An 18,017-nucleotide genomic window follows, 5' to 3' on the forward strand; every position below is an offset into this window, starting at 1 on the left:
TTGTTACACAGACAGCATTCATTTTTCTGAAATTTATATTGTTAGAGGGGTGATGTGACACATAAAATGAAAAACTATTAGAGGAAAACACAAAATATAGTTTCAGTGCCTCTTGATTAAGAAAAAGCATATATCAACTACTCCCTCCCTGGCAGCCCTATTCCATCTACATTAAAATATGTTCATATCTCTCCCAATAGTTACTGGCCTATCTCCACCTTCCACTTCTTCATAAGCAAGCTTCTTGAAAGTTATTTTACTTTTAGTATTACCCTTACTACCTCCACTTCCTATGCTGTTGTCCTCACTCCTCAAATGGCAATAGTCTGCCTTTCTTTCATCCACACTATTCCATCAAATTGCTTCCAACAGTCGCCGGCTTAGGATATCTGTGTTGAAAAACCACAGCTCAGTTTTTACTTATCTTGTTTGATCTCTCAACAGTGTTGATACACTATTCACCAGATATCCCAACACCGTACTTTCCTGATTTTCTTTTCCATTTTTTCATCTTTATTGCTGTCTTCTCCTTGTCTACTGGTCTCTGAATGTTAGTGTTCCTGTGTTCTTCCCTCATCTTACACACTCTTCTTAAGTAGTCTCATCTACATGTATGGCTTTAGTTGCTACTGATCAATTAATGATGCCCACACTTATAAACCTCGCTCCCGAGTTACATACCCACGTAACTCGATGCCAAGTGGATAACTCCATTTGAATGTCTTGAGGGTACCTTGAACTCTACATGGCCAAGCCAAATCATCATCTACCCCTCATAGCTCAGTGAATGGCATTACAATCTGCCAAGCTGCTCAGGTCAGAACCCCAGACATCATCTTGACATATCCCTCCACGGTCGTGCACAAAAAATGCATTCCCTCTGCTTGCAGTGTTCTTCTCTTACTTTGTCACATGGAGAATGCCTCCTCATCCCTCATGACCCAAACGAAAAGCCAGCTCTGCTAGGAAGCCTTTTCTAACGCTTTCTAACTACAGGCTGCTTTCTCCTCCACAGTTCCTTATTTCTTAGGACACGTGTCTATCACAGCCCTAATCATATTGTGTGTATCATCTGCTTATCTGAGATGACTGAGCTGGAGAACAAGAACTGTGTGTCATTCATCTTTGTATGCCCATTGTCTAACACAGTGCTGGGTACCTTCTAGAAGACTGTCAATAAATATTTGTTGAGTGAATTAATGAATGGACACATTGTAATTATTTGTAGGATAACATTATTTTAATGAGAAAAAACTCTAAGATTTCATGCCTGATAGACAAATATTCTTTCTAATACAACACTTTTGTCAATGATTGGATAGCAAACCTACATAATTTTTAAATTTAGAGTTGGAAAAATCTGCATATATCTAGTCCAGCTGCTTTATGAATGCATTAGGGCTCATTTGTAATTGGCAATAACAACTGTCCTGTTGACAGTTAACTACTAAAATCCTTCACATGTAAGTTCTTTTAGTTAGGTTAAACATGCTCCCAGGAGTTCAAGTAATATTATTCATTTGCTTACAAACCTTTTCTTCCCATAGATGAACTTCAAACCAATTCAAATTATCCCTAATTCTCAACTCTGCACATCCAAATGAATAGAATTTTAGCATATTTTACAAGTTGCTTTATATCCTATCACTTCATTAAACTCTGTATCATAGTTTCTTAGCAAATATATGTAGACATCTGGCACTAAGTCTGGGATTTTTCTGGCACAATAATCACTGTTATCACTAGACATTGCAGGAACTACCATGTAGATGGATCAGTGTATTGTTTAATGAAGGGGAGCAGTTACTTTAAGAAATGCTAGTTGTCAAAACTCTGGACTTCTAGTTGGGTAGAAATAGTCATTAATTATAATTAATGTTCTTACAATTGCATTTCTGGCTACATTTCTAAGGAATTCTTACACAGTATATAATAAAGTATATTAAAGAAGCTTAATGAGTTTTTAAATAATCTACTTGACCCTTGGGGAAAATGAAAATGCGTGATTTTACACATTTCTTGCTTCACTAATCTTCAGTGCCTAATAACTGATAAAAACAAAATAATCTTTTAAATTCTAAAAAAAAAAAAAATGGGGTTATCACTTTGTGAGGTGTATAAACATCTAATCATTATATTGTTTTGTATACTTGAAACTAATAATAAAAAAAAGACTGAAGAAAAATTTTTACTTTTAATAGCATACTAATCAAAAGGTCCCTGTATCATTTACTTGGCCCTTATTTGCACTAACTAGTTTCCAGAGCAGCTATTTTCCTGTCATTTAATCAAGCACCTTCCTTTATTATTAACACCAAACTAAATATAGGCCGAAGTCTACATTTTCCAGCACTGTGGCATAAATGTCATCAAACTCTAGAATGTAAGCCATATTCCCTGTAAACCGTTTTTATGTTTTGTTTTTTTCTGTTTCTGTTTTGTTTGTTTATTTTGTTCTTTAGATTTCACATATAAGTGAAATTACACTGCATCTGTCTTTCTCTGTCTGACATACTCCACTCAGCACAATACCCTCCAGGTCCATCCATGTCACCGCAGTTGGCAAGAACCCATTCCTTTCCATAGCTAAGCAATATTCCATTGTATATATGTACCACCTGCTCTTTATCTGTTCATCCATTGATAGACACCCAGGTTACCTCCATATCTTGGCTCTTGTAAACAGTGCTGCAATGAACCTATGGATGCACACATCCCCTCAAAGTAGCATTTTGGGTTTCTTTGGATAAATACCCAGAAGTGGGATTACTGGGTCCCTGTTATAGACTTTGTTTTAAAGTAATTTTGTCTGGTATAAGTATTGCTACCTCAGCTTTTGTTTGTTTGTTTCTATTTTCATGAAATATCTTTTCCTCATCCTTTTACTTTCAGTCTGTATGTGTCATTCAATCTGAAGTGAGTCTCTTGTAGGCAGCATATGTCAGGGTCTCGTTTTCTTATCTATTCAGACACTCTACCCTATCTTTTGATTGGAGCACTTAATCCATTTATATTTAAAGTAATTATTGATAAATATGTCATTATTGCCATTCTATTATTCATATTTTTGTCCTTTTTTTTTTCCTATCTTAAAGAAGTCCCTGTAAGATTCCTTGTAATACTGGTTTGGTGGTGATAACCCCTTTAGTTTTTTTTCTTTTTTGGGAAGATCTTTATCTGTCCTTCAATTCTAAATGATAGCTTTCCTGGGTAGAGTAATCTTGGTTGTAGGTCCTTGCTTTTCATCATGTTGAGTATTTTGTGCCAATCCCTCCTGGCCTGCAAAGTTTCTGTTGAGAAATCAGCTGACTGTCTTATGGGAGCTCCCTTGTAGGTAACTAACTGCTTTTTTCTTGCTACTTTTAAGATTCTTTGTCTTTAACCTTTGGCATTTTAATTATGATGTGTCTTGGTGTGGGCCTCTTTGGGTTCATTTTGTTTGGGACTTTGCACTTCCCGGGCTTGTATGTATATTTCCTTTGCCAGGTTAGGGAAGTTTTCCATCATTACAAGTATTTCTTCAAGAAGGTTTTCAATTCCTTGCTGTCTCTCTTCTCCTTCTGGTACCTCTATAATGCAAATGTTGGTACACTTGATATTGTCCCAGAGGCCCTTTAAACCAGCTTCATTTTTTTGGATTCTGTTTTCTTTTTGTTGTCCTGATTGGGTGTTTTCTGCTACATTATCTTCTAAATTGCTCATTTGATCCTCTGTTTCATCTAATCTACTGTTGATTCCCTCTAATGTATTCTTCATTTCAGTTATTGTAGTCTTTATTTCTAACTGGTTCTTTTTTATGTTTTCTATCTCCATTTTTATGTTTCCTATCTCTTTGTTGAATTCCTCCCTTAGATCACTGAGCATCCTTATAATCAGTATTTTAAACTCTGCATCTGGTAGATTGCTTGTCTCCATTTTGTTTGGTTCTTTTCCAGAAGCTTTGGTCTGTTCTTTTATTTGGGACATGTTTCTTTATCTCCCCATTTTGGCAGCCACCCTGTGTTTGTTTCTGTGTATTAGACAGGAATACCATGCCTCCCGGTCTTAGTAGAGGGGACTTATGTAGTAGGTGTCCTATAGGGCCCAGTAATGCAGTCTCTCTGGTCACCAGAGCCAGGGGTTCCAGGTGTGTCTCTTGTGTGGGTTGTGTGTAGCCTATTGTAGTTGAGCCTTGGGTGCTGTTTGCACATCAATAGGAGGGACTGACCCTTGGGCTGATTGGTTGTGAGGACTGGTTGTGACTACATTGGAGGAGCTATTGTGCAGAGGCTGACCCTACAAGCAGGATTCACTTTAGCAGGGCTCTGGTGGCTTCCCAGTCTGCCCTTTGGCTGTGTCATCTTTAGAGGTGATGAGGTGATGCTCTGGCTTGGTCCAAAGCTGGCCACTTGGCATGCCAGCCTTGGGGGCCCTACTGTGGGCCAAGCTCAGAGCATGTGAGTCTGTCAGCAAGTAAGACTGTGCATGGGCCCTTTAAGAGGTGCCTGGGACTGCAGCCTCCCTTGTCTCACTCAGCCACAATCTCCACTTGTTTTCACAGCCAGAATTTATGGAGATTTCTCTCCCTGGCACTGGAACCCTGGGCTGGGGAGCCTGGTATGGGGCTGGAACCTATTGCTCCTCTGGGCAAGGGAGTGGGGGGAAGACCTCTGCAGCCATGATATTCCTCCCAATGTTTAATGATCACACGTGGGTATGGGATCAGCCTCTCTGTCCCGCCTGTCAGTCTCAACATGGCTTCTTCTGCATGTCCTTAGTTACAGGGCTTCAGTTCAGCTAGACTTCAGGTTATTCTCAGTGGTGGTGGTTCTGTAGGTTAGTTGTAATTTTGATGTGTTCCTCTGTAAACCACTTTTAAATGTCAGTCATTATCTTCCATTTCTGTTCCCTTGAAGAATTCTAATGGAAAACTTGAAATAATGATAACTTTATACAAATATCAATTAATAAATATGTATAAAACTTCTACTTAGTTTTGCCAAATAGTGTGTAATATGAGTAACTACTTCCACTTCTCAAAAACAGAAGGAGCAGGAGCAGGACGGGTGTCTCCACACCCAAAATTGGGTTTAGAATTCAAGATTGATGATGATGCCAGACATACCACAAAAGGATTTGGAAAGGTTTTTATTCACATCATGAGGCTTTCTGGAGACAGCAGGGTGGTCTGAAAGCGGCTTGAGAGATCAGGGAAAGAAGAATGGCTTTGGAATTTTTATGGTGGTTAGGGGCTGGGGCTGGGCTGAGGTTCTTGTGCATGGTCGAGGGCTTGCGCAGTTTGAACTTCCTCCTGGCACCAAAGGAAGGATCACCCAGGCTTTCTTATCAGCTTGGTCAGATGTGGGGCATGGCAGAGCTTGAAAGCTGTCAGCAAACATCAAAACTGGAATCATACTGTGTATTACAATAGTTAGAAACAGAAGGAAACCTAGTATATTGCTATATATATATATATATATATTGCTACAATAATATTAAATAACAAATAACCCTGAAATCTTAATGGCACACAAAAATAAATGTTTATTCTCACATGTCTAGAGTCACCTAGACAGCTGTGCTGATCTTGCCTGAACTCACTCACTCACCTGTCTGAGTCAGCTGTCAGCTTATCTCAGGTAGCTTTGCCTACAGTGGCTGTGGTGATTCAGCTCTGCTACATGTTCTCATTCTCCAACAGGCTAGCATAGCCGTAGCAAAGGCAGAGGTATGAGAGGAAGCAAGCCCAATCTCACAAGTACTTTTTAAGCTTCTACTTGTGGTACTTTACTAAAGTCCTGGTGTCCAAGTAAGTTACATGGCCAAGCCTAGAGTCATACATAGTGGGAAGGCAAACGATGTGTATATAGAAGAGTGAAGAATTGGGACCATTTTTGCAACCTACCACATGAATGGATTACTAACATATCACAATCTCTTACCCTACTTTACAGTATTAACAGAAGGAAAGTCAATTCAGTGAGCTACTCACTATTTAAGTGCCAGGTACTGTACTTGGAATTGGGGCTACAAAAGATAAATGAGACAGTGCTAAGGAGCTCACAGTCTGACATGGGAGTAAAAGTAAACAAATTAATACATTATTAAAATAAATTAAAATTCAGTGTGATAATGCAACAACAGATATTCTAAGGAGATAACACAGAAAACAAACTGATTAACTCTTTTACCTCCCTTACCATAGATTTCATAGCCAATTTAGTGATGTTTACTGTAATCAAACTTCCTCTTGATTCTGAGGACACAAAGAAAAAGGTGACTGAGATTTCCCAGTGAACGGCTTCATAAAAATACAGGCTCTTTAGAAGCAAAACTAGATTGTAACTTCTGTTAGGCTAGCAGAAAGTCATTTGATTCTTTTGTCGCTCCATTATACTTAGTATCCATCCAATTTCAACCAAAATGTATTGTGTGCCTATCCATGCAAGCTATTTTTCAGGGAATTTGCTAGGAATTGAGGATGCCTAGCAAAGATGACTAAAAATAAAAGACTAAAGAAAGGGGTATCTGCCTTCAAATAATTTATAGTTTAATCCTGCTTACTCTTAAATCCACTATGTAAAACATATACAAGCAAAGCTGGTCCTGAAGCAGAAACTGGGAGGCCGGAGTCCTCTCTGACCCAGGCCACGCCTGGGGACACAGTTTGGAGATCTGAAGATTCTCCAGTCTAATCCATCTCAGTAGTTTATAGTCACATTGCTGGAAATATGTACATCCTTGGTCTCTTCAGTGCTGTCTCATATGTACACATACAGTGACCCACCCTCAATACAGTGATTTTTGTGTAATGTGGCATTAAATGAAGCCTGGATTAGAACTGTATTAAACTTCAAATGGAAGAGAGTTCTGAAGATAGTTCATCAATCTCCAGGTCATTGGCTGTAAACAGAATTACTCAGAATTGGTGAGGGGTTACTCTCGCAGTTTGGGAATAAGCTGATGGATTAATCTTCCGCCTTGTGGCAGATAGCTTCTTAAATTTTGAAAGAAATTCTTTGAGACATAAAGATAGGGATAGAACTACTTTAGTAGATCTTCTCCATTAGTCAAGATTGTTTCAGAGGGAAAAGTTTGCCATTGTTCTGAAATATTTTTTCTTCTAGTTAATCCACATTATTTTTAGGTGGCTTTGCCTAGGAGGAGGACTAATTCCTTTCGTTCCTTCTCTCTCTTTCACGTCCTATTCCCACACCTTTAAACTGTCACACGGGATCTTTTGGGAGGGCTGAACAAAAATGGGCAGGCAGAAATTGAATTAAATTATAAATAAATTCTCTATGAAGCACCTCCCTCCTGTAAACAGTTCTGTCCGGATGGACTCTTTGAGATGTGTTTTATTTCCATTAAAAAACGCAAAAACTTTCAAACGTTCACTGTTCACGTCTCAAAACTTGATGGGAAAAATATTCAACATTTGAGGTATTCAAGACAAACTTGAAAGTAATGAAAGAAACCAGTTGCTCCCTGGACCGCTTTAGGAGGCAGATGTTCCCGGAGAGCCTTCAGGGTTCATTCGGAAAGGAACCCAAGATGGGCGTTAAAAGCCTGTCCAAATGATGTTCTTCTAAAAAGGAGTACAAGAGATCCGCGGACTGGTGGTGCCCACAGCGCACGGGTCAGCGTCAGTGTCTTCCTCCTTTCGCCGCTTTCCTCTCCTTCATCTTCACCCTGCCCTCCAGTGAGCCTCTCGCACAGTCCTCACTTGCTCACCAGCCCCCTCCTGCTCACCCTCTCTTCCCCGCTCCTAAGCCCCCTCGCCGTCCTGGACTGCCTACACGCCCACCCGAGAACCAGGTCGGTTCGGGGCTCCTGTGCGCCCCCACACTCACGCCTCCTTCTCCGCCTCCCAGGCTCCCCGCTCCGGCCGCCCCTACTCTTCCCGGCAAAAAAGGATCCCAGCCAAGGGGGCCGCCCCGGCCTCGGCCCTCCCCCGCCCCGGGGCCGGTCCGGCCATAAAGCGCCGGGCGGCGGCCTCCCAGCCCTGCAGCAAGCGCACCAGCTGTGTGCAGCGCCAGGACGAGAGTGCCGCCCCCGACGGCAGCCGCGGACTCCAGCCTCGCGCCTTCCCCGCGCCGCGCACCCTTCACCTGCGCCGCCAGCGAGGGGCCCCACCCAGACACAGCGCGCCGCCTGGGGACACTGAGGCAGAGCCAAAGCTGCCGTCGCTCGCGGGCACCCGCGGGGAGCAGGAAGAGCCAACATGCTGTCCCCGCGTGGAGCCGCCTTTCTGCTGCTACACCTGGCCCTGCAGCCCTGTCTGGGGGACGGCGCCCAGGCCACCCCCCAGGGTAAGTGGGCTCGAGCTGCGGCGAGGACAGCGGGCCCCGGGCTCCGTTTGCACAGAGACCGCTGTCCGCGCTCCGCTGGGGCAAGTGGGGGGGGGGGGGATCAGTTCAGCGCGCCCTTGGCTCCTGTGGCCTCGCTCGGCACCTCTCTGTCCCTCGGGGACCCGAGCCAAAGCATACTGTGATTGGAAGCCGTGATTAGAGTAGCATTTCTGAGATTCGATTATCCTGCGATGAGACCAATTCCCTAAACAGTAGTTTGTGAGGTGCAACACTTATTTTCAGTCTATGCAAATACGTGGGCTTTAACTTCAAAGCTGACTACACTGCCCCAGAATTCTAACATGCCCCGTCTGAGGTAGAGTGTAACCCGGGTTTTGTCCCCTGAGGCTGTCTGGCCGCAGCTCCCCTCTCCCCTTCCTCCCTAAATCCTTCGAGGCGGCTGGAGCTCTGTTTGCCTACAAAGTCTGACACCGACCACCCCGAGAAAGGCGCAGGATTACCCCATTTGCCCTGCCACTCATCTTTCTCTGCGCTAAATTTGCTTCAATCCCAAAACCTCCTGAGGGAGTTGGCTTGATCTCTTGATTCCTGAGATAAATAGAACAGGAATCCGTCTTTCTCTATGAAGAAGTAAAAATTCGATAAATACAGTAATTGAAAAGACACCTGGATAAGTCTCAAGCCCCTTTGTGAGATGGGGTGAAAATAGCCGTTGGGCAGAAAGCACTTAAGCTTAAACAGGAATTTTTGTAAAGGCCAAAAGGAAAAAAAATATTTAAGCAAGACCTTAGGGCTCTAACTCGCTATCCAATGATGACCTTCATCTGTTTTAAATTGGTGCCCAGGTTGATTTACTACCGACTAAGGAAATAAAGCTGGACGAGAACACACAACTTGAAGTTATTTCTCATATAGTCAGAATGAAGAATGCCTGTGAGGGCGTTCTCAAATCCCTTTCCCTCCCATTGCAGTAATCACCCATTTAAACTTTGCATTTCGCCAAATAACTCATTTTGATTCCAAACCAAGCAACCAGAATTGTGGTTTCAGGAGGGTACGGTACTACTTTTACTTTGGGTTGACATATTTGAAATACTGTAGTCTACAATATTTATTCCCTGTGACCTTGTTTCTAGGAAGGTAAGAAAGAAAACTTTTATTCCTTTAAAATAGTTGACATGTAGTGTTATATTAGTTTAAGTGTGCATGATTCAATACCATGTTTCCCCAAAAATAAGACCTAACCGGAAAATAAGCCCTAGCATGATTTTTCAGGATGCTCGTAATATGAAATAAGCCCTAATGCGTCTTTTGGAGCAAAAATTAATATAAGACCCAGTCTTATTTTTGGGGAAATATGGTAGGGCTTATTTTATATCACGAGCATCCTGAAAAATCATGCTAGGGCTTATTTTCCGGTTAGGTCTTATTTTCGGGGAAACACAGTATGTATATATTGTGCAATGATCACCACAGTAAGTAAACGTCCATCACCTCATATAGTTACAGAAATTTTTTTCATATGATGAGAACTTTTGAGATCTACTCTCTTGGCAACTTTCAAACATGCAATACAGTATTATTAATTATTGTTATGCTGTACATTACATCCCAATGATTTATTTATAACTGGAAGTTTGTACCTTTTGACCCCCTTCATCCATTTTGCCCAACTGCCACCTTTGGCAGCCACCGATCTATTCTCTATCCATGAGCTTGTTTTTTTAATTTTTTTTTTAGATTCCATATGTAAGTGAGATCATGCAGTATTTGCCTTTCTCTGTCTGACTTATTTCACTTAGCATATGCCATCATGTCACAAGTGGGAAGTTTCATCCTTTTTATGGCTGAATAATATTCCATTGTATATATGTATTTGTGTGTGTGTATGTGTGTGTGTGTGTGCATGTAGCATTTGTATCATATTTTCTTTATCCATTCATCTATCTTATGGACACTTAGGTTATTTCCATATCTTGGCTATTATAAATAATGCTGCCGTGAACATGGGGGTTTATATATCTTTTCAAGTTAGTGTTTTTCTGTTTGTTTTTTGATAAATGCCCAGAAGTAGAATTGCTGGATCATATGGTGGTCCTAGTTTTAATTTTTTTCCCCAAATACTAATTTTTCACCTTTTTTAAAAATATAAATTTCATTGGGGAATATTGGGGAACAGTGTGTTTCTCCAGGGCCCATCGGCTCCAAGTCGTTATCCTTCAATCTAGTTGTGGAGGGTGCAGCTCAGCTCCAAGTCCAGTCTCCGTTTTCATTCTTTAATTTCAGGAGGCACAGCCCACATTCCCATGCAGGAGTTCAACCGGCAACCTTGTTGGTGAGTGCTTTCGCTCTAACCAACTGAGCCATCCGGCCACCCCTATTTTTAAATTTTTTTGAGGAACCTCCGTACTGTTTTCCATAGTGACTATACCAATTTACATTCTTACCAACAGTGTACAAGTGTTCCCTTTTTTCCACATCCCCACCAACTCTTGGTGTTTCTTAACTTTTTAATTAGACATTCTAACAGGTGTGAAGTAATAGTTCATTGTGGTTTTGATTTACATTTGATTAATGATCTTGAGCATCTTCACATGTACCCATTGACCATGTGTATGTCATCTGTGGAAAAAATGTATTCAGATCTGCTTATTTTTAAATCAGATTGTTTGGGTTTTATTTATTTATTTAATTTTTTGCTATTGAATTGTATGAGTTCTTTATATATTTTGGATATTAAACCCTTTTTGGGTACATGATTTGCAAATATTTTTTCCCATTCAGTAGGTTACCTTTTCATTTTGTTGATGGTTTCCTTTGCTGTGCAGAAGCTTTTGTTTACTTTTGCTTTTGTGGCCGTTGGTGTAAGAAAGGAAGCTTTTTTACAAACAGAATTCAAAAGTTTTCTTATTGCAGACATTATTTGGCAGGTTTGAATGTATGGGTATACTATTTTGTGTTATATGAATTTCTGACATTTAAACATGCAACTTTCTAGTGTTCTACTGGTATGGATTTTGCTTCTCCTTAGACAGAGCCGCCTGTTTTATGGAGACTTGAAATCAGGCCATACTACCTAAATTATCCGGTTAATATAGTTGCCGTAGATTATCTGATTAAGTTAAGTTTCTGATAGATACTTAATGTTGAGATAATTACTCTTGGGATTATCAGCTTGATTGGATAATTTGCTTATCTCCTTTCTCCTCTGAGCTAGCCTTGCTAATCTTATTAGTATGCATTTGATTTTCATACCATGGTAGTAGGGCTCATTGGTAGCAGTAATTTCACCTCTAATACTAGAAGGTTGTGCTTAGATTCTAGCGCTATTACTAAAATGTAATAACATTCATAGAAAATTGTAGTGTCTCATTTCCATTTCAAAACACTCTCCAAATTCATTACTAACTAATGCCAATTCTGCCTCTTGAGAGAGAAGCCAGCAGATTAGACAAACCATACAGATTGAAGTACGGTAAATTTAGCTTGAGCTAAATTATGGAAATGATCATAGTCAAAGCAAGAATCAGGAATTCTTGAGTTTGGCTTTGAATGCAGTTTCCATGCCTTAAAGACACATCTCTTTTCTGAAGATGCCTTGTTCTGAATGGAACTTTTAAACATATTGCCTTATTTCCTTTTGCCCTCACTGGTGGAATTTCCAATTCTCTGGACATTTAAAAATTCTATTTCTCTTTTGAAGTATAGTAGGCAGCACTCTTCATGTTTGGGGAATGTGGGGTGCTAGAAGGAACATAATACTCTTCTTTCCAGCACTTCTAGTAGTAAATTCATTATTGTGTAAGATTTGGAACATATAAAAGAAACACTATAGATTCACTCTGAAGATAGATTGTCTTTTAAAAAGAGTAGACAATCTTGAATAACTAGGTTTTTGAATAACTAGGTATTACTTTATTTTTCTTATTACAAAAGCCATACCTGTTTATTGTAAAAAATAGAAAATTGGATAAGCAAAAGAATATTTAAAAATTTATAATTATACAACCCAGAGATAGCTACTATTCATAGCATTTTGTTATGTTGTCTTTCAAATATTTTTCTATGCAAGTATATATTTCAAATGGAATCCTGTTATATGTATAGTTTTATAATCTTTTTTTCCACTTAATATCAACATCTTTCCATATCTATAAGTGTTTAGCTACATTACCTTTGTAATAGATAGTATTCTACTTTTTGGAAGGACCAAAATTTACTTATCCAGGGCTCTACTATAAGTTGTTTCCAGTGTTTTGATATTACAAATAGTAATTGCTGAACAGTTGCAGTGCCACAGGTTGGCTTTGGATGGCTAAAATCCCCTTAATCTCTATCAAGTCCTTCTTTCTCCGCTGAGGACACTTTCTTTTCGTAACAAAGTGCTGTGCCAACAGAGCTTCAGATTTCCCACCTCTTACAATTAGATTTTGACATAACTCCTTCCAAAATAGAAATTCTAGAATTACCACTGGGGGTGAATATCATTGTACCCAAATAATTTATCATGTTATCCATTATTTCCTTAGGGTAAATTCCTGTATGTAGAATTGCTGAATCAAAAAGCATGTTTGTCTTAGAGCCTTTGATACTGTTATTTAAACTGTCTTCAAAATGCTTATACTCATTTAAACCTTACCCACCAGTATATGAGTTCCCATTTCCCTGAACCCTCATTAACAGTTAGGTATTATTTATTGTATTTATTGTTTTTCCAATTTTGATGTGAAAATACCTTATTGTTTAAGTTAGCGATTCCTTCATCATTAGTTAAACATATAAACATTTATATTTATATATGTGTATGTATGTGTGTGTGTGTGTGTATATATATATATCTTTGCCATTGTAACTCTTTTCTGTAAATGGCTTTTTCATGTTCTTTGCGCATTTTTCCATAAGGATGCTTATTTTATTGATTTTTAACAGCTCTTTATAAATTATGAGTACTATTACGCTTTTAGTAACCAGATTATTGTATCCAGGAGACAGCTCAGAGGCTGAAGTTCATGCAGGCTGTGGAATTGTTCAAGCAATATTTGCATAAACCAACAGAAATACTAAGTAGCTTCTAGTGAATATGACCCAAATTTGGCCATTTCCTTTTAAATAACTCTGGATGTACTCTCTCGTAGCTTTCTTAGATATTACAAAGTTGGAGAGAAAGTGCTGGTAGCTTGATCAAAAGCAATTTATACAAATGCAGATTCTAGTTTTTGTACACCAACTCTATGTCAGGTACAGTCAAGAAATAGAGACCACTTTGTTTTGTTTTGTTTCTGCATTTGGGATGTTTTAACAGAGAAATACTGAAGAACTGTAAATGTCCAAAGGGAACACTTAGGTCTCACAAAGGTAGTGAATTGTTTTTCTGACACTTTATCTCCCACCACATCCATGATTTCTGCTGTGTTCCTATGTCATTTATCATTGACCAGGAAAATATAATTGGCTCTGGCCCAAGAGGTGTATGAGTAACCCCAGGGACCCCAGAAATTCACTACTTGAGGACATAAGAAAAGCAATGACTTGGATGCTCTCACCTGTCCCCTTGTACTTTAATCCTTCAGTGCTTTTCCCAGTGGGCATTTTCAGAGCCACTTCTTCAGCCAAATGCAATTTTGGATTTGAAAACTTAGTCTTCTCTTGGGGGCTGTAACATAGTGATAAATACTGTGCTATATTTCTTCTGGTTCAAATGTTCAGCCCCTGTAAGAGTAATAAGGAAGAACCAAGGAATTCGGCAATGTTGAAAAATAATTACCATGTTAGTATACATTACCTCATAGCTTAATGTCAAATTGTCCCCCCTCAAAAAAAGCATGTTTACCCCAAAGTTAAATCTTTTGCTGATGACCCCTCTCTCCCCTTCCTCCCCAGTCTTTGACCTTCTGCCATCCTCCAGCCAGAGGCTGAACCCAGGTGCCTTACAGCCAATCCTGACAGACCCCACCCTGAATGAGCTCTATGTGATCTCCACGTTCAAGCTGCAGACTAAAAGTTCAGCCACCATCTTCGGCCTTTACTCTTCAACTGACAATAGCAAATACTTTGAATTTACTGTGATGGGACGCTTAAACAAAGGTAAGCAAATTTGCATACATCATTTTCTTGGAAATCCTCTTTTTCTGTTCCAGGATTTGGGATCTACTTTTCAGAAGATGGTTCTCTTGTACAATTTTAGTCTCAGCCACTATTCATTTCAGTTTTCAATACCGAATTCTTCTAATTGTATATTTACCTATCTAGGGAGCGTGAGTTGATATTGGGAGAGAAAAATGAAGGACTGCGTGTGGTGAAAATGTTCTTTGACATTGTCCCTCATGTTGTTCTGGATCCAGTTCTGGAAGGGATAGGACCCAGGACAGTTAGGCCGCTATCTTAGTCAGCTCCGGCTGCTATAACAAATACCTTAGACGGGGTGGCTTAAACAACAGATGTTTATTTCTCACAGTTCTGGAAGCTGGTAGGTCCAAGATCAAGGTGCCAGCAGTTTCAGTTCCAAATGAGAAACTGGGTCCTCATATGGCCTCTCCTCAGCGCATGCCAGTGGAGAGAGAGCGCGCTTTTTGTCTTCCTTTTCTTATAAGAACACTAATGCCATGATGGGGTGTCCTACCTTTCTTACCTAATTTATATCTCATTACCCCCTGAAAGCCCACTCTAATACCATCTCATTGAGAGGTAGGAGTTCAACATAGGAATTTGGGGCGGGGACCACAAATATTCAGCGCTTAACCACCACACCATTTGATGTTAACTTGGAAGCATGTGGCTGAGCAAACCTAACTCCTAGCTTTGTAAGCACCTTTCTGGACTTAATGGAGAGACTATACCTCAACCAATAGAATTAAATGAACAGATCTCTTTTCCACCTGTTTTGTGCCAGTTTACACAAGTCTGTCACCTGTTTGGTCCCTTTGCTGTCAAATGTTTCACTGTCAAAATGAGTTGCTACAAAAAATGACTCCCAAAGAAAAAGATCGTTCTTTTGTCGTCTCCTTCCCCTCTGCCGGTACCCTGGGGACAACACCTGTTCCTGCTTATTGAGGAATATGACAGTTACGTCTTCATGCTGCCTCATGCTTTTAATAAAAGAAAGAGGACCAGTCCTTCCAACTAGATTTTATATTTATTTCAGTTTGCTTTACAAAGAACATGGATACCGTGTTGCCCCAAAAATAAGACGTAGCCAGGCAATCAGCTCTAATGCGTCTTTTGGAGCAAACATTAATATTCTTATTCTACTATAAGATCCAGCATAATATAATATAGTATAATATAATATATTAATGTTTTCTCCAAAAGACGCATTAGAGCTGATTGTCCGGCTAGGTCTTATTTTTGGGGAAACATGTAATAACAGTGCTCCAGACTCTTAGATTCTAATTGTGATTGAACACTTAGCTACTCAGCAGGCATTAGTTGCTGAAAAACATTCCCAATTCTTAGCTTTCATAGGACTATAGAATTAAAAGCAAGAAGGAATGGGATTTTTAACCCCTCCTATGTCAAGTTCCAACATCCTCCTCCCCTACTCCCACCCCACTCACAAGTCTGCTTTCTCTATCTGTGTGTCTCACAGCTCTTTGGGGTCTGTGGTGAGGTTTCACATAATGAAGAGCGTCTGGGGACATCGCTCCTGCTCCCTTTCCTTCTCCCTTTGCCCCACCTCCAACCCTGGTAGAAGGTAATTTTGCCCATCTCTCTGTCTTGAATCAGCCCCATTTTGCCTCGCATCTATTGAAGGAATATCATCTTCTACTAATATAGCTACTCAGTTTGTGATCTGTAAAAACCACCCTTCATCTAAAGATCAGTAGCTTTGCACTAAACTGTCTATTTTAGATGCATGGAAGATTTTTCTTTTAGCTCATTCAGCTTAGTGGCTAAAAGGCCCTCTGTAGAGTGAAAAACTCTGCTTCTAGCATTTCACCCTCACTGAATCTCACCCTCTTGGCCAGTATGTGTGAACCCATTGTGGAAAGTCTGTTACCTAGAAACATAGGAAGCACTTCCACTAAACTAATTCTTACTGTAAATTTTAATAAGCAGGGGTAATGCTAGATATATGGGCAGGTAGATGGATAGGTAAGGGACTTGTTAGTATGTTTCCTTCGAAGAATCACCCATCATGTGATTCAGTTGTAAATCCCAGCTGATCACCATGTTAGAGGAGAAAATGAGAGGAATGATAAACACCTCTGCATCCTCCAACCTATTGGAGGAGACAAATAGCTCTTAGGGGGGGAAAAATTTTTTTTTTAATAATCTAAAAAGAATCAGGAAATGAAAATTCTCAGGAAACAAAGGAATTTATACTGGTATTAGAGTTCATAGAGATGAAGAATTTGACATAGGGAAGTTTCACTGGAGCAATAGGAAAAAGTACAGAGATTTACCGTCGTTGGTGAATCTGGAAGTTCTAGGAAAGAGGAGCAACCCATTCTGACTGGGACAAGGAAAGGTGCTGTGAGACAAGAAAAAGGTCCAAGGAAAAGACCTGGTATATAGTTGTGACACCCCGTTGAGGTACTCAGTGGTGGCCATACAGACCTGACATAATTTGTGGGGGGTGGGGGGAGAATCATCTTCCTGGAAGGTGAGTCCCTGTCATTACTCAACTGGGAAGGCTTAGCTGATCTCCTGTTCTCTGGATTTGCATGGAAAAAGTGAAACAGTCAGAAGAAATTCAGATGTATCTCTACTGACTTAAAACATCTGACTAGGAAATAGGACCCATCTTTCCCTGCATTGAAGGCCATGATTTGGGAGAGAGTGACTTCACAGACAGTGAGAGATTTGATTGTCTGGGCCCTAGGTGAGCTCCTATAACAAACTGAAGTGTATCCCATGAAGACTGCCAAGAATTACTTTACCACTGAGCGCTCTGCTCCACGTCATCCTACCCACGGCAGCTTCATTACTGTTTATAAAGCATAGCTGGGATCAAGTTATGCTCACCTCAGAGACCTTTCATGGCTCCCCATTCCAAACTGAATAAGATATAAACAAACACCCCATCTGTGCATTCAGGGTTTTCCACTGCATGACCCCCAACCAACCTTTCCAATTTATCTCTCCTTCCAGCCCTCCATGCAGCCTTTACTTCAGCTAGATGGACTGGCTACCGTTCCCTGGACCCACCCATGCTGTCTTTCCTTCTCCATCCTCTTGCCCTGTGCTCCCCTTGGTACATGCCCTGCACCATCTCCAAATGCCAAAATCCCACACATTCAAAACTCATCTCAAGTTCCTGACATCTTTCCTTATATTACTTTGTACCTCTATGGAAGGCACTGATCTTTGATTGTCTTAGTACTCGAATTACTTCTAGGTTTTCTCTTCACAAGGTTGTAAGCTCCCTGAAGGCAGGGACTGAGCATCCCTTAACTCACCTTTGTTTCAGCACCTAGCACAGGGCCTTGTACATAAAAGTGGCTCCTGAACGGATTGAATAGAATAAGTAGAGGCCGAGAAGAGTAGATTTGTTTGTTAAAGAAGACACACACTATTATGGAAATTTTGGAAGTATACAATATCTGACATGTAGTAAGCTCCGATTCATTTTTGAATGAATGAATGTTGACAATTAAGATGAGGATATTTAAGAAATATAGGTAGTATTTCTGGTAAAAATTATCTATCAGATTATTAGTAATATAGGTGGTATAACCTTGATAAAAATAGGCATTCTATAGAAACAATCTGACTGGATAGAAGATA

At 40.1% G+C, this 18,017-nt stretch overlaps 1 protein-coding gene across 1 annotated transcript in view; it reads left to right on the forward strand.

Moving 5' to 3' along the window:
- The first annotated feature begins 7,986 nt into the window (after positions 1-7,986).
- THBS4 (thrombospondin 4) overlaps positions 7,987-18,017 on the forward strand; it is a 46,227-nt gene continuing 36,196 nt past the window's right edge. The window contains exons 1-2 of the mRNA XM_019728193.3: positions 7,987-8,291; positions 14,172-14,375. Coding sequence (XP_019583752.2) covers positions 8,204-8,291; positions 14,172-14,375 — 292 coding nt within the window. The 5' untranslated portion in view covers positions 7,987-8,203. The remainder of the gene's footprint in view (positions 8,292-14,171; positions 14,376-18,017) is intronic.

The sequence above is a fragment of the Rhinolophus sinicus genome, chromosome 3 (assembly GCF_057876585.1).
Source record: "Rhinolophus sinicus isolate RSI-liver-muscle chromosome 3, RSI-T2T, whole genome shotgun sequence".
Classification (NCBI taxonomy): Eukaryota; Metazoa; Chordata; class Mammalia; order Chiroptera; family Rhinolophidae; genus Rhinolophus; species Rhinolophus sinicus.